The sequence below is a fragment of the Ctenocephalides felis genome, unplaced genomic scaffold (assembly GCF_003426905.1).
Source record: "Ctenocephalides felis isolate EL2017-DRISC unplaced genomic scaffold, ASM342690v1 CF-g0.4_SCAFFOLD_00793, whole genome shotgun sequence".
Taxonomy (NCBI): Eukaryota; Metazoa; Arthropoda; class Insecta; order Siphonaptera; family Pulicidae; genus Ctenocephalides; species Ctenocephalides felis.
In genome coordinates, this window is record NW_020536947.1 from 78174 (window position 1) to 102487 (window position 24314).

The 24314-nt window shown below is 32.5% G+C and overlaps 2 protein-coding genes across 2 annotated transcripts; one reads left to right on the forward strand and one right to left on the reverse strand.

Annotated features, from left to right (window-relative positions):
- Positions 1-3405: 3405 nt before the first annotated feature.
- On the reverse strand, positions 3406-3864 carry LOC113369546. The gene has a single exon (XM_026610233.1). The coding sequence runs from the start codon at positions 3862-3864 to the stop codon at positions 3406-3408; it is 459 nt and encodes a 152-aa protein (XP_026466018.1).
- Positions 3865-8950: 5086 nt separating this feature from the next.
- Positions 8951-18514, forward strand: LOC113369562 (DNA helicase MCM8-like). Its single transcript, XM_026610239.1, has 6 exons — positions 8951-8981; positions 10584-10664; positions 10787-10987; positions 11075-11195; positions 11487-11682; positions 18305-18514. The coding sequence occupies exons 1-6, from the start codon at positions 8951-8953 to the stop codon at positions 18512-18514; spliced, it is 840 nt and encodes a 279-aa protein (XP_026466024.1).
- Positions 18515-24314: the final 5800 nt, after the last annotated feature.

Below are 24314 nucleotides of genomic sequence, written 5' to 3' on the forward strand. Positions count from 1 at the left end.
CGAAAACGTGGACGAAAATTTGTATCCATACATACATACACACACACACACACACACACATACACACACACACACACATCCATTTTTTCTGAGGTATGCCAAAACGTTCAGAAACCTTCAAAACGTCGAGAAATGTAAAAATTTTCAATTCCGATTTTCGGCCCATTACAATAACTTACCCTACGGGAAGTTAAAAAAGCGTCCCTATACATTCAAAATTTAAAACTACTATTTTTTATAAACTATTCATGGTAATAATTAAAATAATTGAGATTCTGTTTTGGGACAATATTGAAACAATGCTTCTGCATCTGACCCGAGACAATTAATATAAATCATCACATACATATATATATATATATATATATATATATATATATATATATATATTAAAGTTTTAGCACTTAATCTTAAATCTGAACGGATTGCCTAGAACGCAGTCAGTTCATTTAAATGTCATGGCTTAGATTATGTTGAGTTAGTTGTCTTTCATTAATACGATGCATGTTTAAATATAAGAGATTTTATAATACAAGAGAAATACAAGAGGCCAATCGCTTAGTGTTTGCGGGATAAATTAAAAAAAAAACATTATTTTTCACATGGGCAGTTATACGTTGCCTGTTCACGAGTTGGGAAACCATCCGCTTTGTTTGTGTTAACGACAGACCAAAAAACAAAAAATGTAGTTTACCAAAAGACTCATCAATGAAACAGATAATTTGCAGATTCACTTTCATTTACTTAGAGAAGTTCAACTCATTTTTGTAATCAAAATAAATTCAATCCTGTTATGTAAAGAAATCTAATTTTTCCTTTTCAAATATAAAACAAACAAAAAAAATTCTTCATCTTTCTCACGAAACCATCTGGTGGCGAAACGGTCGGGTTTGCTAGTATATATATATATATCTTGATAGTTTTTTCGACGTTGAAACATATTTCAAAGTAACTAGCAGCCCATTCGTCGAAATAAAAAAGGTATAAAGTATAAAAACTTTTATTTATACGTTTCGACACAAGATGCGTGTCATCATTCAGCAACACAGGACAAAAACACCCAACAAAAATTTATTTTAAAAAATTAAACTTAATAACATATTAGAGAAAAACATTTTTTTAGAAAAAAATATGAAAACTAAAAGATTTGAAAACTAATTTGACTAAAAGTTATGAAATACATAATTGTGAAGCGAGAAACACGCCCATACCGAGCATCCAGACTCGACTGATATACGTATTTTATAATTATAAGTATATAATTATAAGTTTTTTATACTTTATACCTTTTTTATTTCGACGAATGGGCTGCTAGTTACTTTGAAATATATATATATATATAATATATATATATATACTGAAATTAAATTGTTACTATACTGTAAATAGTTCCAAATTAGAATACAAAATTAGTTTAAAAAAATCACAAATTCTCACTTAAGCCACACAAAAAATACAAACATAAAAATAATGTAATTTTCGAAATAAATTAACTGAAAAGTTTTATGTTATGATAATGATGATACTTTCAGTAATAATTTTTGAAAATTCCTGAAGTGCTATATAGAAAGTTTTCACATCAAATGACGAATATTTTTTAAGAATTTTAAATAACAAAAAGCAAAGATTTCAGATTACCATTTGCCATATTGCTTTTGTATTGTAGTATTTAATAATACTGATAAAGATAGGTCACAATAAGGGCCCTATTATCACTTATTATGTTACAATTATCATTCAAAAAAAGATGTTTTTGGGGTTTGTTGAAACTACAATGTTTCAGTTTTGGAAATATATTTTTGGACTTAAATACTAAACATTTATTAATGAAAGCTTGTGTATATGTGTCATCATATTTCAATTTTTTCATTCTCTTCAAAATTTTGATCGGCAACACAAAATACCTTATCTTTTACTTGTCTTTTGCTTTCGGCAAAAAAGTGTCCAATGATTTATGACTGGAGGGACATTTTATTTCAATCATTGCATTCCTAGTAACTTCATCAGGAGATGCTGCGTAAACTGGATGGCTAGGTACAAAACTAGCTGTAAGTGGAATTCTGTCTTAAGGCAATTAAGGCATCGTGCCTTAAGGCAAATTGCTGGAACTTCCCGTACCAAATTTTTTTTTTTAAAAACGATTAAGATTTTTGAAAAAAAAATTACTTCGAAAAAATAAGATTTTTGAGAAGCTATATATTGGACAAAAAATTACTTTTTTTTGAAAAAAAAATTTTTTTTAGAAAAATATTTTTTTTTTTTTTTTTTTTTTGAAAAAAACAAAGTTTTATTTTATTTTGACATATTTTGGAAGATCTAAACTTTTTTTTAAAGCAATCGTACTGCTTTTAACTGCATAAAGACGAAATATCAAAGCGCCGCGTCGCCGTCTAACGCGTAAACATTGGTACGGAACCCATAGGAATGTAAAACAAATTTATACTTATTGTTAAAATCTCTATATAAAATATCTGATAATTTGATGTGCATATGTCTAATGATCATTTTTGACCGCCAAATGGCATTTTTTTTTACTTTTTTCATCAGAATCCGAAACCGTTAGACCTGCCTTCATGAAAATTTATCGATTATTCATCTTGTCAATACAAGTGAAATGCTTTTGAATTATTCAAATCGGACGCTCCGTTCTCTTAAAAACTGAGTTACCGTTTTCGGCACTTTTTGCCCGTATCTTTGGAACGGCTAGACCTTTTTTTTTTTTTTTTTTATAGAGGTGCGAAAAAAAATCTTCATAAGACACCGCCATCGTTGATACTCCACTGTCCATCCTACAGCAGACAACGACGGACGGCAGTGTGGAGATTTTTACCCACTAAAAAAAACACTCCTCTCCCCTCTCCCCGCAGATGGTACGGCGAGGACTGGATTGGAACCGCGTTAGCATTACATCAATCCAGTCCGTGCTGCGCCTTGCGACGCCTGTTTTCGACTACTGGTCCCTTTCTCCGGTTTTAGCCTTCAAAAGATGCTGTGCATAAGCTGCTACAGCTGACCAGTTTTCTTCTTGTTTCAGCATATAGGTCACAAGACTTGAGGGGGTGAGCCTGGTGCCTATAATGTGCTCGGCGTTGTTGCGATATTCCTTCCACCGAGCACATTCAAAAAACGTGTGCTCAGCGTCGTCGATTTTTTCTGGACAGTATTTGCACATTGGCGTGCTATGCAGGCCCATCTTAAAAAGATACGCATTAAACTGTCCATGTCCTGTCAGTAGCTGGGTCAAAAAGAAATCTGTGTCGCCGTATTTTCGAGAGAGCCAGGCGCTAATGTTCGGGATCAGGCGCGCCGTCCATCTGCCCGTCTCTCCTGACGTCCACCGATCTTGCCACTCTTGTAACGTTTCATTTTTAATTCTCGACCTTGTTTCTGTGGAATTTTCGCCACCTAATTTAGCGTCGTAGAGTTTACTCTCTCGAAAGCTAGCAAGTCAATCGGTGTGGCTCCTGCTATTACCAGTACGGCTGCTTCTGAGACCGTGCGATAGGCACAGGTAACTCTCAGAGCTCCTCGTCTTTGCACTGCCGATATTTTGCGCCGATAAGTCTTTTGCTTGAGGATATCCGCCCATATTTCCGCTCCGTATAGCAATACAGAATGGACTACCTCAAGCAAGACTCGTCGCTTTCGGGTTCGTGGTCCCATGCAGTTAGCCATAATCCTTGACAGGTTGGATACTGTCTTGCTAGCTTTTATGCATGCACTATCGAGATGTTCACGGAAGGATAGCTTCTCATCTATCATTACTCCCAGGTAGCGCAAGGCCCTTGTCGACGTCAAAGTTGTCTCTCCCACGTCTACGGTGAATGGTTTTGGAAACCATTTTTGTCGGGTCAAGACAACCATCTCCGTTTTTTGTTTGGCGAGTTTTAGGTGGTGTTTCTCAAGCCAGGTCTTATGGTGTCGACGGTCTCTCGAACGAGTAGTTCAGCCTCCTCAATGCTGTCCACTACGATTGTGGCTGCGACGTCGTCCGCAAAGCCCGTGAGTTCCACCTGCTTCGGCAAGGGAATCTCCAGGAGCTCGTCGTAGACAGCGTTCCACAAATCGGCTCCTAAGATTGAGCCTTGAGGTACCCCAGCTGTAACCTCGTGTTCTTGATGACCTTCCGTCGTTTCCACTATCAACGTTCTCCCATCGAGGTAGTCGTCTATTAATCCTAGATTTTCTGGCTTTACGTCAAAATTATGCTCTAGCGCGTGTAAAATATCCTCCCAATTCGCACTGTTAAACGCGTTTTAACGTCGAATGTGAGAAGGAGACACACTTTACGAGCTTTAAGACTACCACGCCATGCTTCTCTTGCTGTTTCCGTTACCTTCCTAATCGCGCCGATCGTCGATCGTCCTTTTTGAAATCCGTGTTGGTTCTTAGCAAAACCTCCGGCGCATTCAATGTCGTTGCGCAATCTGCATTGAATAAGTTTCTCAAGCAGTTTTCCGGCGATGTCTAACATGCAGAGTGGTCGAAACGACGATGGCGTTACAGGGGTTCCCTTACCTTTGTCTATTAGGACCAATCTTGCCGCTTCCAGACCGTAGGAAAGGTTCCGGTCGCCAGACAGGCATTGTAGGCGTTCAGAGGAATATACGGAAATTCCAAGGCTACAATCTTGATCACTGAGGCTGGGATGCCATCAGGGCCTGGGTGCTTTGCCAGTTTTTATGGTTTTCGCCGCATCTTGGAGTTCCTTGACAGTGAAGGCGTAGTTTCACTGTTTTCCACGTATTGTCTCCTTTTCCGTGGCGGATGTTTAGGGAATAGTTCCGCTACGATAGAATTCATCAGAGCAGGAGATTTCGGTGCTTCTGGTAAAGCTCTACCAAGTCGTTTTGTAACGATTTGATAGGCTTTGCCCCAGAGATCCTTGTCAAGGTCATTGCAGATTTCCTTTCACAATCCGGCTTTAGCTGCTTTTATGGCTTTATTTAGGCTTTTTTTGCCTGTTTGTACTCGTTTGTATACCTATCTGTGTAGGGGGAGCGTTTTGCAGCTCTTGTGGCGCGGCGACGTAATGCGTGGCATCTTTTCCGTAGTTCTGCTATCTCTGATGACCACCAAATGCTGGACTGTGCACACGCTGATTTTTGGTCGTGGCATAGAGGCGTTACATGAGGTTGACAATAGCGTTCATATTTTAAGAACCGTTTCTCCGTTTCTTCTGCGGGCTTAGTTTTGGATCATCTTGGAGAGTAGATGCGTTTTGCTCGAGGGCTGCTCGCAACGCTTCCTGGTCAAGCTTCTTGGCATTCCACCTTCGTTTGCAAAAGTTGCTTGGTCGAGTCGGACCGGATCCAATACTAAATGTCACATGTTGGTGATCACTGCCACTATACTCTTCAGATACAGTCCAGTCTCCAATCATGTTCGCCGTCCTTGGAGTGGCAAACGTAATGTCGAGAATAGATTCCTGATACCCTGGCTTTATTCTGAATATTCATATATTGCTCGCAGATAAGGCAGATATCGATCTAATCTTCAAAGATACGTTGGCGCAGTAGATTCTGCGCCAAGGCACATCTGTTCAGATTACCTTGTAGAAATCGCGTCATTTCTGTTCTCTCGTGGCTTCGGCAAGTGCTACACGGAATGCTTTACAGGTACCGGATCCGGCGACATGGCTCACGCTGTTTCGATCTTCTTTGTCTACTGTACATAGAAAGCATTTTGGCTTTTCTGCGCAGTCTACAGACTTGTGATTTTCCCCGCCGCATTTGTAGCAACACTTGCTTCTGTCTGGTCCCCCGCATTTATGCGTTTGGTGTCCGAAACCGAGGCATCTAAAGCAGCGGGCTACTTTAACAACTGGGCGAATGCGACAGTTAACCCACCCAATTCTTATGCGGGCCCCATTTAGGGCTTTGATTGCATTAGCCTCGTCTATCTCACAGAAGGCCGCTCGTTGTCCTCTTGATGTGACTTTGGTCAAGTTCACTCGTCGTATTTCCAGTTTTGTCGTAAAGTCCCGAATGAGTGCTTTGCGAACGTCATTTTCGGTAGAGACACCATCAAGTTAATAAATCCTTGGACGCATAATTTGTACTCTCAATTCTCTCTCCAGAACTTCAATTACATCATTTTCTAGTTTCTTTCCTCATTTTTTATTATTAACTTCCCGTAGGGTAAGTTATAGTAATCGCAAAAAAATCGAAAATGAAAATTTTTATATATCTTTACGTTTCAGAGGTTTCTGAACATTTTGGCATACCTTAGAAAAAATGGATGTATGTGTGTGTGTGTGTGTGTGTGTGTGTGTATGTATGTATGTATGTGCGTGTGGTATGTATGTGCGATACAAATTTTCGTCGACGATTTCGGAACACGGATAAACCGATTTGAATAATTCAAAAAACATTCGATTCGTATTAATAAGGAGACGTGCTGATTAGTCTTTGGCGAAGGCAGGTCTAGCCGTTCCAAAGATACGGGGCAAAAAGTGCCGAAAACGGTAACTCAGTTTTTAAGAGAACGGAGCGTCCGATTTGAATAATTCAAAAAACATTTCACTTGTATTGACAAGATGAATAATCGATAAAATTTTCATGAAGGCAGGTCTAACGGTTTCGGAGATCTGATGAAAAAAGTAAAAAAAAATGCCATTTGGCGGTCAAAAATGATCATTAGACATATGCACATCAAATTATCAGATATTTTATAGAGATTTTAACAATAAGTATTAATTTGTTTTACATTCCTATGGGTTCCGTACCAATGTTTACGCGTTAGACGGCGACGCGGCGCTTTGATATTTCGTCTTTATGCAGATAAAGCAGTACGATTGCTTTAAAAAAAAGTTTAGATCTTCCAAAATATGTCAAAATAAAATAAAACTTTGTTTTTTTTCAAAAAAAAAAAAAATAAAAAAAAAATATTTTTCTAAAAAAATTTTTTTTTCAAAAAAAAGTAATTTTTGTCCAATATATAGTTTCTCAAAAATCTTATTTTTTCGAAGTAAATTTTTTTCAAAAATCTTAATCGTTTTTAAAAAAAAAAATTTGGTACGGGAAGTTCCAGCAATTTGCCTTAAGGCACGATGCCTTAATTGCCTTAAGACAGAATTCCACTTACAGCTAGTTTGCCTTGCTATTGATTATATTTGACTCATATCTACCCGTTAGTGTCCAACCGAATACCGTGTTTTGTAAAATAGGCTTAGCGGGACCTAGAATTATTCTTTCGTTACCGAGAATTTCGAAAACGTATCAACACCTATCAGCATATCTATTTCGCGAGGTATATCGAAGTTTGGATCCGAAAGAATTAATCCAATTGGCAGATTTAGTTTAGAAATTTGAATTTGCTGCGCAGGTAGTGGACTCGATATTTTCTCGAGCACAAATGCATTTATTTTTTTACAAATGTGTTATCTTCATTCAATATTTCTAAGTTTATAAAATTATTTGATTGCGTTGAAATCCCATCAACACCGTGCAGTTTAAGGCTCGTTGATTGAGATTTTACGCCCAATTTTTTAAATAGCGATTTTGATATTATATTAATTTCCGAACCTGAATCCAATATTGCTCGAATTTTAACACGGCTTCCTTTATTACTTTTCGCAAACAAATTTACTGTAGGTAAAAGTGCACACCCCGTCGCGAGATTTGTATTCATAACCATATTAGACGTTTTGCTAGCATTGTCGGGTTCGTCTATACCTGGCCGATTAATATTTATTTGCTTATCTTTATGGAGCAAACTATGATGTTTCTGAGAACATATCCCACATCTATACCTTTTAAAGCATTTATGTCGTAAATGTCCTCTTTGCAAACAATTAGAACATAATCCGTTGCCGCTAATAAAATTCTCCCGATCAAATAATGTCATAGAAAGAAATTTGGAGCAATTTACTAAATAATTGTTTAGTTGCATTTATTTAAGGCAGAGGTCGGCAACGCGGCGCCCGCGGGCGCCATGGCGCCCCCGATCAACTTTAGATGCGCTCTCGGTTAATGTAAATTTATGATAACTTTAGCATAAATCAATTTCACATTTTCCAAATATAGGCATATTGTTGAAAGTCTAAAAATAAATATAAAAAATTTTACTACTATATCATATTTAGTAGTTATAGACAAATTGGCAGAAGTTTTGTTCAAGATTTTAAGATTTCGCAGCACTAGAACCCGTTCTAGGATTTTTTATAAACCCATTCAAAGTTGCCGAAGATGATCTTCTGCAAAGTGTTTCAGTGCATTCCGAAATTAGTAATATCGAAGACGTGGAGTTAGAAATAATAAACTTGCAAAATGATATTATTTTAAAAGCACATAGTACTATTAAAATGTTTTGGAATTTAGTCGATAAAATAAGTATCCTATTTTAAGAAAACGCGCGCTAAAAATTTTCTCATATTGTGCAACAACATTAATCGCGAGTCTTTGTTTTCAAATATGAATTTAGATCACTGTTTATGGACAGGGAACTCTAATTATATTCTCGATCTTAAAAAAATAGCTGAAAATACGGACACACAAGTTTCACACTAAATTATATGTATAGAATTAGGTATTATTAAATCATACTCTTCTTTTATCGATGTACTGAATGTTCGTAATGTATATATTATACTATACTAAGAGAATAATGTTATGAAAAATCTTTTTTTTCATACCGATGCGCCCTCGGTAATTTTCAGATTTAGTTTTGCGCCCTTATCGGCAATCAGGTTGCCGACCCCTGATTTAAGGTATTTAAATTTATTCCTTGTGATATTTCTAACGCGGTTATTTGTTGGTCCAAAAATTAAAAAATTTCCAACACCGTCGGTAACTGTTTTTGGCATCTGCAACTATTAAATTTAACCCTAGTACTTATGTCAAATTTATTCAATAATAAAAAGACTAACAACTGATCCCAATTATCAACATTAGTGTTAATAGCCTTAAGCGAATTAATAATTTGCTGAGCGTTGTTAGAAAAAGATTTTATGTTTGATGAATTTAATTTAGACAGTGAAGGTAAATCTGTTAATGCTTGTAAATAGGAATAAGTAATTAGGCAAACATTCTCAAATTTCGCGCACAATAAATCTAACGCTATCTGGTAATTACTGTCACTCAACTGCAAATTATTAATTGCTTCTGCGGCTTCTCCGATCAAATGTCCTTTTAAATAATAAAATTTCTGTACGTTAGACAAACTATTATTATTGTGAATAGTTGCATAAAATAATTCTTTGAACCCTACCCAATTTTTGTACGATCCGTCAAATTTTGGTATCGAAATGTCGGGCAACTTTATTTCCGGTTCGCTATCTACATTTTTCTTATTAACGGGCTCTGAAATTGTGCTTAACAAACGTTCTAATTTAAAGATTACCTCTATATATAAATCATCGATCACTTGCGCTTCTGAAGTGTGCTCATCAGATAATTCATTAATTAAATCTTGTATATTTTCAAAATTAAAATAATCTTTTTCATGCCGCGTTTTTAAAACGTTTAATAAATTTGTAGGCTCTCCTTGAAGATCCCTACTCAAGGTTTTTTCAAATTTAATTTTATTATTTTGGCGTTTAGATAATAACTTTTTTAATTCTGCCATTTTGATTAAAGATCACGAAAACTCGAAAAATATTAAATAATAATTATAATTTAATACTTATGAAATAATTTTACCGAAATGTTATGGGACGCGTTAACTGTTACAATTGATTTTACTAAATTATGTATTATATATGGCAATTAAATGACATCTAATATTCAGACTAGTATCTCAAAATTTTCAATTCCAACATTTTCAACAATTATTCCAACAAAGCACCTGACAATCAAGGTAAAGAATAATAAAAATATTCACTAATACTATTGAATTATTAACAATATCCCTATGATAAGACTATTTCGGTCAAGACATTAATGTTGTATGCTCGACAAATGAAGCAAAATCCATAAAATATTATTCTGGTAAAACAGAAACAATAAGAAACAATAGAAATCTAGCAAATAAATCGACTTAGCTGATATTTCTCTGGAGGAGTGTCTATTTGCAGCATCCGACAACTAGTGGCCAAGATAAATCTGCTTCCAATGGTTGAATAAAACTTCCCGCAGGAACCAGCTATGTGTACGCAGTATTGTTAATAGTTCTAAACAATACGCAGCAGTCGTCCTTTGAGATCTTGAAGAGTTGTATTGAAATGCTATATTGGCTAGCAATTTGCTCCAGTCGGGTTCTCGAACGGACCGATTGTCTCAAATCCGTGATGACTTACAACAAACCACTACACGACTCAATGTAGCACCAGATCAAAATCACAAATCACAGTATATTATTTCACTTCGTAGTTTTTTATATTCGGATCAGATCGACAATTTATGATCTAAAATTTGGCTTAATGTAACCAATTTTGATCTAAAATTCGGCTCGAAATGGACCAATTATGGTGAGGATCACTTTGATTAATTTGATATTGAGTGGACTGTAAATTATAAATATTTCATCACCATAAGAAAATGTGAATAAAACCACTATTTAATTTATGACATATATTGAACTACACTCTACAACCTTCTTCTCTTATTACATTTGCTAGACTCACTTATTATTATATGTTACAGGTATTTATACTCATATAATTGTATCCCCTACCCCGAAGGGTCCCAGGTTAAATAAAAGCCCTGGTCAAATCTTGACCAGTGGTGATTAACTTGTTAATATATTAGTTCACGTAAGACTACTCCATGTCTCATTGACATTTCTAGTTTCCTATTTTGCTTATCATTATATTATATTTCATTTATTGACTATTTTATCTCTTTAGCAATGGATACACTTCTGACGGAGCACGTATTTTCAATGCATCTGACTAAAGAGGAACGAAAATCTAGAAATAGCAGAATTTTTGAGACTCCAATGAGTCAAAATGAACGTCCACAGCCACGATGTCTTGAGGAAAGATTAAGATTGAGACACGGAGAAAGATTTGATCCTTTGCCGACAGTTCTTATGAGGAAGTATATAAGTAAGGAAGGATAATTAATATAAATAACTAGTTGTAACTCTTGTTTAGAGATTATATATAAGTATAATAATTGTTTTGTTTGTTTAGGCTATGCTAGAAAGAATGTGCAGCCTAAATTGACAAAAGAGGCTGCTGAGGAAATAAAAAGATTCTATTTGGGTCTGAGACAAGTTCCTCAGGGTGCTGATAGTATGCCAGTTACACCCAGGTGAATAATTAAATTGATATAATCATTAATAACATTAATTAAAAACTAACTAATATATATTATATGTATTATATATCATATAAATGTATTTATATATCATATATTTTTAAAATTCATATATAATAAATAAATAAAGTAATTATAGATGACAATTTGAATTTAAAACAAACACTGTTCTTATTTTATTTATTATTTACTAAAATCAAGTTATCAGTGAAGTCCTTGAGTTGTTAGTAAATATCAATAATAATATTATTATTTCCTTAATTTTTTATTATACTTTGTCTTTAGGCAACTTGAAGCTCTCATTCGGCTAACACAAGCAAGAGCAAGAGTGGATCTATCGCCTGAAGCAAAGGTAGAACATGCAAGAGATGTTATCGAGTTAACAAAAATTTGTCATTCTGATTTATTCTGCGATGGTATTGGAACTTTTGATGTCAACAGAGGGAGAATACCTTTGAGCAACATGAGCCAAAATTCAAAGGTAAAAGGAAATGACCAGTATAACAAAACTATTATATATATATATAAATATATATATATATATATATATATATATATATATATTAACAAAGTCTAATAATCGGGCATAACATCAATAAAAAACATGAATTTCTTTCAAAAATTTATTTTAAATCCATACGTTTCGGCTATAATCCTAGCCTTCATTCAGTGGAAACTAAAATTAAAATTAAAAACTAAAACAATTGAATTGGAGTGAAAAGAAAAATAAAATAGTAATTAGTACTTACAATTAGTTGATCTTAGTGTTAATTTGGAAAACTTTAATAATCCATGGTATTAGGATATGGTAATGCACTACACTATGTATTATAAACATTAACTTGAAATTACACAATATTTTCACAAAATACTGATTTGAAAAAATCACAAATGGATAGTGTGTTATTCGTAGACTGGTTGAAGATGTAATGGAGAAAGACATTTTTTTAAAAAATATTTTTACCAAGATTCTGCACATGTGTGGAACGAATTGTAAAACCTTTGCGCGAACGCTTTTATTGTTTTGTAAGAAATTTGGAAATGTTATCTAAATAGAAGAGATTTGTGTCGCACAGCGTGTTGAGTTCATTCCGTTTATTTATTGTCTTATTGTTATAAATAGTTAAAAAAGATCCCTCTATAATTCTTCGTTTAAATAAATTTTGTTCAAATTGTAGTACAGTCGGATTAGAAAAGTCCATATTGTGTTTTAAAGTGTATATATGGTCTGCAAGAACTGTTTTAAATTGTTTGGGGTTTTTTGAATTGTTTTTATGTTGTTGTAACCGTTTATTGAGATTCTGGCTAGTTTCTCCTATGTAAATTAAATTACAGTCTAAACAATTTATTTGATAGACGAGATTTCTGAGTCGTTCAATATTAAATGGGGTTTTTGTCTTGGTAAAAATAGTGCTAGTAGTTGTACTAAAATTGGTAACAAGTCGAAGTCCAGATTTATAAAAAAGTTTTTTCCAAGGAACATACAATTCTTTAATGTATGGCAAACATATTACACCGGAATAAGTTTCTGAGTCAGGTAAATCGTTATGTACTGTGCAATTGTCCATTTTATTCAAAAGGTACGTTCGTCTGTTACTAGTTACGGAATTTATAAGTTTTAGGGGATAAGAGTTATCTGTTAAAATTTTTGTAATTAATTTGATGTTGTTGTCCCAAAATGTTTTGTCCGATAGAAGTATTGCGTGGTCCGTTAGATTTATTATAGTACCTATTTTCATTTTGAGTGGATGATAAGAAAAGTAATTAAGGTAGCGTCCGGAGTTAGTAGGTTTTTGGAACCAATTTGTTATTAGTTTGTTATCTGTAGTACGAATAAGTTTTATGTCTAAGAAACTTATCGAGTTCATTGTCTCCAATTCCACTGTAAATTTTAATTTTTTATTGACGTTATTAAATTGATCAATTATCATAGTGACATCATCACTAGGGATACAAGTGATAATGTCATCTACATAACGGTAATAAAAAATATGTTTATTGTAATTTTTGAAAATTGTATTTTCAAGGAGTTGTAAGGATATTTCTGCTAGAGATGGACTTGCTGGGGACCCCATTGGCGCCCCAAAAATTTGATAATAGAAAGAGCCATTGAATTCAAAATAAGTATTAGAGACAATGAACTTGACGGTTTCCCTGAACCAGTGTAAAGATAAAGAAGTCAACGGGGAAATTTCATTCCATCGGATTGTTATTGCGTCTAAAATAAGGTCTAGGGGTACATTAGTAAAAAGTGAGACTACGTCTAAGCTAATTAGTTTGTAGTTGTCTGGTATATAATTTATCTTGTGTTTTAAGTCAGTAACGAGTTCATAAGAATTTTTTATGTAGTGTGGTGATTGTTTTGTTATTGTAGTTAAAATGTTACTTATGTATTTTGAGAGTTTATATAGGGGAGTATTAATGTCGGAAACTATTGGTCTAAGAGGTAAATTATTTTTGTGGACTTTGGGAAGGCCATAAAGTCTGGGAAAATATGGGTGTAAATTTTTCAGGTCAGAAGTTATCTCTTTTGTTAGTTGTTTGTTTGTTGTAAGTTTGTCTAAAAATTTATGGCACGTGCGGTTTATGTAGTCAGTTGGATCGTTATTGGTAATTTTGTAAGTATTAGTGTCAAGTAATAATTCAGATATTTTATTTATATAGTCTTGCTTGTCTATGATAACAGTGATGTTGCCTTTATCCGCTTTAGTGACCACTATATCCGGATGATTTTTGAGAAATATTTTGCATGCTTTAAGGTCTCTAAGAATATTATCGTAAGTTGTATTTTTAGTATTGAAGGAATTAATATGTTGGATGAATTTTTTACAAAAAAGAGACCTTAAAGCATGCAAAATATTTCTCAAAAATCATCCGGATATAGTGGTCACTAAAGCGGATAAAGGCAACATCACTGTTATCATAGACAAGCAAGACTATATAAATAAAATATCTGAATTATTACTTGACACTAATACTTACAAAATTACCAATAACGATCCAACTGACTACATAAACCGCACGTGCCATAAATTTTTAGACAAACTTACAACAAACAAACAACTAACAAAAGAGATAACTTCTGACCTGAAAAATTTACACCCATATTTTCCCAGACTTTATGGCCTTCCCAAAGTCCACAAAAATAATTTACCTCTTAGACCAATAGTTTCCGACATTAATACTCCCCTATATAAACTCTCAAAATACATAAGTAACATTTTAACTACAATAACAAAACAATCACCACACTACATAAAAAATTCTTATGAACTCGTTACTGACTTAAAACACAAGATAAATTATATACCAGACAACTACAAACTAATTAGCTTAGACGTAGTCTCACTTTTTACTAATGTACCCCTAGACCTTATTTTAGACGCAATAACAATCCGATGGAATGAAATTTCCCCGTTGACTTCTTTATCTTTACACTGGTTCAGGGAAACCGTCAAGTTCATTGTCTCTAATACTTATTTTGAATTCAATGGCTCTTTCTATTATCAAATTTTTGGGGCGCCAATGGGGTCCCCAGCAAGTCCATCTCTAGCAGAAATATCCTTACAACTCCTTGAAAATACAATTTTCAAAAATTACAATAAACATATTTTTTATTACCGTTATGTAGATGACATTATCACTTGTATCCCTAGTGATGATGTCACTATGATAATTGATCAATTTAATAACGTCAATAAAAAATTAAAATTTACAGTGGAATTGGAGACAATGAACTCGATAAGTTTCTTAGACATAAAACTTATTCGTACTACAGATAACAAACTAATAACAAATTGGTTCCAAAAACCTACTAACTCCGGACGCTACCTTAATTACTTTTCTTATCATCCACTCAAAATGAAAATAGGTACTATAATAAATCTAACGGACCACGCAATACTTCTATCGGACAAAACATTTTGGGACAACAACATCAAATTAATTACAAAAATTTTAACAGATAACTCTTATCCCCTAAAACTTATAAATTCCGTAACTAGTAACAGACGAACGTACCTTTTGAATAAAATGGACAATTGCACAGTACATAACGATTTACCTGACTCAGAAACTTATTCCGGTGTAATATGTTTGCCATACATTAAAGAATTGTATGTTCCTTGGAAAAAACTTTTTTATAAATCTGGACTTCGACTTGTTACCAATTTTAGTACAACTACTAGCACTATTTTTACCAAGACAAAAACCCCATTTAATATTGAACGACTCAGAAATCTCGTCTATCAAATAAATTGTTTAGACTGTAATTTAATTTACATAGGAGAAACTAGCCAGAATCTCAATAAACGGTTACAACAACATAAAAACAATTCAAAAAACCCCAAACAATTTAAAACAGTTCTTGCAGACCATATATACACTTTAAAACACAATATGGACTTTTCTAATCCGACTGTACTACAATTTGAACAAAATTTATTTAAACGAAGAATTATAGAGGGATCTTTTTTAACTATTTATAACAATAAGACAATAAATAAACGGAATGAACTCAACACGCTGTGCGACACAAATCTCTTCTATTTAGATAACATTTCCAAATTTCTTACAAAACAATAAAAGCGTTCGCGCAAAGGTTTTACAATTCGTTCCACACATGTGCAGAATCTTGGTAAAAATATTTTTTAAAAAAATGTCTTTCTCCATTACATCTTCAACCAGTCTACGAATAACACACTATCCATTTGTGATTTTTTCAAATCAGTATTTTGTGAAAATATTGTGTAATTTCAAGTTAATGTTTATAATACATAGTGTAGTGCATTACCATATCCTAATACCATGGATTATTAAAGTTTTCCAAATTAACACTAAGATCAACTAATTGTAAGTACTAATTACTATTTTATTTTTCTTTTCACTCCAATTCAATTGTTTTAGTTTTTAATTTTAATTTTAGTTTCCACTGAATGAAGGCTAGGATTATAGCCGAAACGTATGGATTTAAAATAAATTTTTGAAAGAAATTCATGTTTTTTATTGATGTTATGCCCGATTATTAGACTTTGTTAATACATATGTCAACATCAAATTCAGAATCATACAAAATATATATATATATATATATATATATATATATTATAATCTTATATATAAAAATGAAGCTCTCTTTCAAATGTCCGAATAAAACTCGAAAACGGCAGAATCGATTTGGCCAGTCTTAGTCTTGAAAAATTCGTGCTAATCCAGAGAAAGTCCAAAAGGTGAGAAATTATTTCAAATCCGCGTAGAAACTTTACATTTATAATTTGAAAATTTTTGTAGAAGCGTAATTTAAATAAAACAATGGACGGTGGCAATTTTGTGAAATGTCAAACGCTTTTGACAGATGATGTTCAATTACGTTTCATAAGATGTTTTACGTGAATATTATTTAATTATGATTAAATTGCAATAAGTAGTTTTGTTTGTAGTTTTATTTATATACAAAAACGTTAGTAAACGGGCCGCAAGTGTTACTAGAGACTCAAAATATCATCTTTTTTGATATGTTAATATGAAAATGCACTTTTTGGCATATTTTTCTCAAACACGATGCTCTGAAAGATCTCATTTGTATAATTGTATACTCATTGGTATTTATAAAATATTTTCTAGGTAATATTATTTTTTATTTATGTTATTTAAATTCAGAACCTAAATTTGGTATCGATCAAATGGACATTTTGTCGAATAACATTTTTCCAGTTATAATTTCCCAGAATTTATCGCAGAATAGATAGTAATATATGAAGGTCCGGGATTAAAAAGGTCCACCACCGATGTGCCAAAAATCAGTAAAGTTAAGCATTGTTTAACAACAATATTTGAAAGTAGAGGAAAAAAGATGATAGCCAGCTACAACCTTGATTTGAGAACGATAATCTTTGAAATGGGGGAGATAAACGGTAATCTTTGAAAATCCATAATAAAAGTATTTTCTTCCGTTGGTAGTTTTAGCATTAGTTAAAAATGTTATTATTTTGTAAAATACCTTTAAAATTATAATAAGGCTTTAAACCTTTTGCCACCTGCCCGTTACAAGTTACCCCGCATATAGGATAAAAAGGTCTAGGTAACAAATTTTTGAAAGACGTCAAAAAAGCACATTTCTACAATGATGAAGCAGTTTACTGAACGTAGTCAGATAATTGTTCATTTGATATGTGTTATTTGTTGTGATATAATTGTTATGGTTTTCACAATATAGTTTATATTTGCTCAAAGTCAAATTGGACCTTTGTGTTTCGCCCTGCTCTACATATATACTTTTTATTAAATTTACTTTAATTCATCGAATGTAACTTAAAACTTTTCAAAAAGCAGGTCAAAGAAGAAATACTTAATTCATTTTTTATCTCTCCTTGCAAAAATTTGAAAATTTTGTATAAGCTCAGTAGTATTATTTACAATTATACACAAAATCCAGAATCCAAAAAGAATCTGAAAAACTTGAAACGTAATTAACAAGCCGAAAGACCAAAAAGACTCGGATTGGATTATACAATGTTTTCTATAGAAAGTGTATAAAACTTGCAGTTGGATTGTATTGACAAAATATAGACAAACTAATGGGGTTTATTGTTTTTATAATACCTCATTGTATATAGCATTCAAACAACACACATCCTTATGCACTTAAAGTATTAATATTTTTGATTCTCTAGAAATGGTTTAGAATATACCTTATTTAGCAAAACAACGTTTGCCGGGTCAGCTAGTATATAATAAAGATATATATAATATATATCTTTATTATATACTAGCTGACCCGGCAAACGTTGTTTTGCTAAATAAGGTATATTCTAAACCATTTCTAGAGAATCAAAAATATTCTCAATATATAATATATTTAATTAGATATATATATATATATATATATATATATATATATAAATATAAATATATATGATAAATATATATTATATAATTAGATGCATGTTGCAAGAATTGCTGCTTTTTGTCAAATATTAAAATATGATTGTTAAAATTGTTTCAATTTAGAAATTACTTTTATTTTTTGAATTTTAAAAGAATTTGTAATTGTAAAACTTATAATTTTAAAGTATTTTTTTCTAATTTTTCATTACCTTTTTTAGATCAAACGGTTTTTATCTTTAATTCAAAAAAGATCAGAAGTGACAATGAAGACAATTTTCACTCTGAATGAATTGAAAGAGACGGCTAGCAATGGTGGTCTGGTGCATCACGGATTTGGGTCAGATTTTAGAGAAATGATAGACAAACTGAACGAACAGGGTTGCCTTTTGAAGAAAGGACCGAAACTTTATCAACTGCTGGTTGTTTGAGTGAAGTAATTGTTTAAGTAATTTAAATTCAATTGGTAAAAATATTAATGCATATATTTTTATACCTTTGTAGAGAGTAATATTTATGTATTGTTTATAATATATTATGAACTGTATTATAAACATTATAGTGATTAATAATTTATCAACTGTTATTTAAAGAAGAGATTTTCGTATAGAAAAAGTTTAAAAATAATGTTCAGGCTGTAATGAAAATATTTGATTATTTATACTGTTTATTATCTCATATATATATATATATATATATATATATATATATATATATAAAATATATTTTGTATGATTCTGAATTTGATGTTGACATATGTATTAACAAAGTCTAATAATCGGGCATAACATCAATAAAAAACATTTTTTATTGATGTTATGCCCGATTATTAGACTTTGTTAATAAATATATATATATATATATATATATATATATATATTTTATTTATTTATATTTATTTATTTCAGCCTAAGGGCCTAGAAATACATCATTATACCAATAATACCTTAAACCTACTTTATATACAAAAAATAAAAATAAACAGAAAAGTCTAATCAGTGGTTTCTAATAACTATAACGTTCTGGACTGGTTGCCCAAGTAACTCCTTTTCCATTGCTTTCTTCATGCGTTTGATTGTTTTCAACCAGCCTAGACTTTCCTTATATCATTTTTGCCACAGAGAACGTCTTCTATAGAACTGTTTGTTCTCTCTAACATCGCGCATCTTTCCTTCCAATGCTCAACCGTGTCCTCCTCCTTCCCGCACAGCTCACACCTTCGTTCTTCAGGGTTCAGCCAGTGTTTGTTGTTTTTCTCCATGGTGCCACATCTATACCGCGCAATAATCTCTGATCGCTCTCTGATAAATAAATAAATATATATATATACATAGCTGGGCATTAACTCGTTAATCCGTTAATCGTTAATTAACGAAGTTAACATTTTGATTAACGGATTAACTTTTAAGTTAACTTTTAAAAATGTTAACGGACACGTTAACTTCCGTTAAAATGCCAGAAGTCCGTTAATCGTTAATCCAATGCCTACTATTTACCGCACGGCACCGCAAGATTTGGACCACTCCTGAATGCCGCGGCATTTCACCCAAAGTTTCGGTTAATGTGGCTGGAAACGTATGACAGCAGTAGAGTGGATGCAGTAAGAAAATGCATGGATAAAAGGTAGAAGGTGCCTTACGGCAAAAAGCAGCGGAAAATTCGAAGGACAGAGGTAGTTTAAGTGACGGAGGGAGCAATGCGAGTAACAACGATGATGACGAGGAGGAAGACTTTTTCAATTCTGTCACTCAGTCTATAGAAAAACCAAGGACCTCCAACTCTTTGGAGAATAAAGCGCAAAGTCTCGTTAAAATGTGGCTGGACATGAAATCAAAAGACTCGTTCAACGATGCTGCATTCCTCGGGGAACAGATATTCATAAATCTATTTATTAAATACAATACTGCTATACCCTCAAGCGCTGCAGTTGAACGTTTGTTTTTCACGGGTAAAGACATTTTGACACCAAAACGAGCCACGCTTTCAGACAAGAACTTCAACATGTTAATGTTCATGAAGGGGATAAATGCACCTTATGCCCGACGCTTAACCCGTCGCGCGTTTCCTATTTTTCGCAAAAAAAACTCTTTCCTTTATTTAGAAAATTAGTTGTTATTGGTATTTAGCCTTGAGGCAAGTTACATGAACTTCCCTATATGAATTAATTTATAAGTGATTAAAAGTATTCCGAGTGGATTTTTTACACATAATTGAAAGCGAACGAATACGTTAACTCGGAGTATTTTCTAAAAGCAAATTTTCACTAATCAATAATTTTTATAATTGAACCAGTTTTCGTAGAATGTTAACGGTTTAGTATGTTTATTAAGACCAAGTAATCTATCGTTATACAAAGTAAATCATCTACTTTTAATTTAACAAACGTCAACAAAACTACTCATTTTCTCAAACTTTGATGAATTTTTAAAATCAAACTACTTGTCGTAAGGCTGTAATATTTCGGTAAGTTTTATAAGACCATGATATACATCGCCAAAGAAAGTTTCAGAACAATCGGCCTAAATTTTGTTTTCAACAGTTAATTACAAGGAAACGGCTCGGTAGATTTTCATCTAAAACTAATCAGTATTATTCCCAACTAATATATTTCGTACAGTTTTTTATTTTTTAAAATTGATTCGGTAGAATGTGCTTAAATGTAGACGAAAAGTTTAACACTCTTTTTCAAATTACAAAGAAACGGCTCGGCAGATCGTCTCACAAAACTGACAAACTATAGTGCTCATTGAGATACATCGAATGACTTTTAAATTTCTGAAATCGGTTCAGGCATTTTTGAGCAAACGTCGATGAAAAGTCTAATTTTAACAAATGCCAAAAAAACGATACCAATATTTGCAAACTTTGACGAATTTTTAAAGCTAAACGAGTTGTCGTAGGGCGGTAATATTTTAGTATGATCAGAAGACTATGATATCTACCGTCAAAAAATCATAAAAATCGTTGGATTTTTTTTAAAAAAAACTTCATTACAAGAAAACGGCTTGGCCGATCTTTATTTCAGAATCGATTCAGAATTGCGGGCTAAAACGTGGACGAAAAATTTTTCACTTTTCTGCTATTTACAAAAAAAAACAGCTCGGCAGATCGTCGCACAAAACCGACAAACGATAATCCTCATCGAGATACATCGATTGGCTTTTAAATTTTTGAAATTGGTCGAATCGTTTTTGAGAGAACGTCGATTTACGGCAAAAAATCTGTTCACATACACGCACACACACACACACACACACATATACTTTTTCCAAACTTGGACTCATTCGATTCAGAATGGCTTGAAACGTCGAGAAAACATAAAAATTAGCGAATCGGATTTTTTTATGAAAACATAAAATTCTCCTTCGGGAAGTTAAAAATTCTTGTAAAAACAATATGCAATCATAAAAACGGAAAGTTGACCAATAGCGTTATTATCACGGTGTGTGCATAAAGCGCGTCGCGAAATTATTTACCCTTCCCATCACCCTTGTCAGCAAAAGTAAGCAAAGCTCTTACCCCCTACCCCCATGCTTACGTAAACATTTTGCAATTAATGTAAAAAAATAAAAATACTACTTATGACGTTATCATCATCCAGACTCCCCTGCCCCCCATGTCAACCCAAAATAAGCAAATCAACAACCCTCCTTGCCACCCTATAGTGCTTACGTAATACTTGAACGGCCCCATATTAACGGATTAACGATTAACGTTAACTTGCGTTAATTCTTCCAAAATGTAACGCTTTAACGTTTAACGAAGCTAACTTTTTTTGTAGCGGATTAACGATTAACGAAGTTAACTATTTGATTAACGGTGCCCAGCTATGTATATATATATATATATATATATATATATATATATATATATAATATATTGAATGGTAGAGTCTTGGATTTGTGTATATTTTGTAGAGTTTCGAACAAGAATCCAAAAATAATACAAAATAAAAAAACAAGAAAGTTTTTAATAAACAATTTCTTTATTTAATTATTGTTTACTGTCAACGTTTCGGAACTAGGTACGTTCCATCTTCAGGACATCTGTCAAGAAACATGATCTTGATAAGATTAAGCAAACAATATGTTTAGGAATAGAAAATAGATTTTTCTTAAATAATAAATTAATTGTAACAAATAATATACAGAAATATGATAATATTATCATGAGAAATTATTAGTAGAAATATTAGAAATAGAAAAATTATAAGAAATGATTGTATTGACTTTATAATTTTGGGACAATAAAGTCAATACAATCATTTCTTTGATAGACCACGCAATCATGTTGTCTCACTCTTCTTTTCATACCCAAAACACAACATTAGTAACTAAAACTTTATTAGAAAACGGATATCCCTCACCCTCATCAATTCCATTACCAATAAAAGACTTTCCTATCATAAAAGTAACAATTATCAATCCATCTCCAAGTTATTCCAAGACAACAATATTAAACCAACTTTTCACAGCATGCCTTACATTGAAGGCTTATTTGATTATTTTGCCAAATTACTCAAAGAAGAAATATTTTCATTTCAGGAACAGCTCTATATCTTTTAAAGAAATGTTTTCATCCCTTGCAAAAATTGTCAAAAACAATACATTGGCCAAACATCACAGTACATTCATAAGAGAATGAGACAACACGAATTAAGCGTCACTCATCATAAAAGCCGAAATTTCCAAAGTACTCTTGTCCAGCATTCCATCGAAAACTCACATAATTTCACCTTTGAACCCAATATTTTATATAGAGAGGATTGTACTTTTAAAAGACTTTTTCTGAAAGCAGTTTAATCTTTTTGAATTCGTCAAATAGTGTTAATAAAAGATCAGATCACAATATCATTCATGACTCATATTTAAATTTTTTAAACCTGATTAAAAATAATTAATCCTAATAGTTTTTGAATATGTATATATATACATGTATATATGTTATAATATATGTACATCCATATATGTGCTTATATGTATGTTTTTAGTGTACACTATACACATACACTTGCATATATGTTCATGTGTATAATTGTAGATACATTAATATATAGATATGTGCATATGTATGTGTGAGTATGTAGGTGTGCATATACATGTGATGTATATATGTATATATATACATAATATTTCTCAACTTTTACTAAAGAAATATTTCCTCTTTTTCGTAAATTACCAAACAAGAGCCATAAAAAATCATTTTTGCCAAGAATCCCGTACATTGTCCTTTACATCTTGCAGACAGAAATCCATATCAGTGTGTTTAAGTCTTGTGTAGTCGTAACATCTACAAATATCTTCCAAAAAAATCGAGTGTTTTTAACAAAAAATATTAGTGATATGGATATATAAATTATTACAGGTAAATAATTTTTGCTTCTCAATTTTATATAAAACCTTTTTAGTTAAGTCTTATTACTCTTTACCCCGGTACATAATCCATTCCTTTATAAAAAATTTTTTTCTAATTAATCTGTATTGACCATCGTTAATTAATGTTAATCAATATTTTAAAAAACATTGTATTTGACAGAATAAACCTGATGATGGAACGTACCTATTTCCGAAACGTCGTATTAAACATCTTCAAAAAAACAAATTGTTTTTATTATTGGATTTACTGTTCGGAAAAGAAACAATCAATATATATATATATATATATATATATATATATATATATATATATATTTTCTATATATATATAAAAATAAGTCGGGTTTTCCTTCCTGACGAAATAACTCCAGAACGCACGAACCGATTTCGACAATTTTGCATTCGTTGGAAAGGTCTCGGGCTCCGCAAGGTTTATAGCTAAGAAAATTAGTTGTGCATGGCATCGTGCCTTAATGCAAGCTGCTGGAACTTCACGCACCGTAATTAAAAATTCGAGAAATGACATTAGTGAGAATTATCAGAATTATGCTTGGTTAAGTCAACGAGCAATTCTTGCCGCAAAGAATAATGATGTACACGCCCTGAATTTCACCATTCAATAAAAAATTGCTGACGATTTGGTGACATACCAATGATTCTGACTGGTCTTCCGTTTGACTTCAAACGATTGCAATATCCAATTCGCCTTGCGTTCGCAATAACATGTCGCAAGACCAATCGCTTAGTGTTTGCGGGATAAATTTCAAATAGATTATTTAGAAAATCATTGTTTTTCACATGGGCAGTTATACGAAGCCTGTTCACGAGTTGGAAAACCATCCGCTTTGTTTGTATT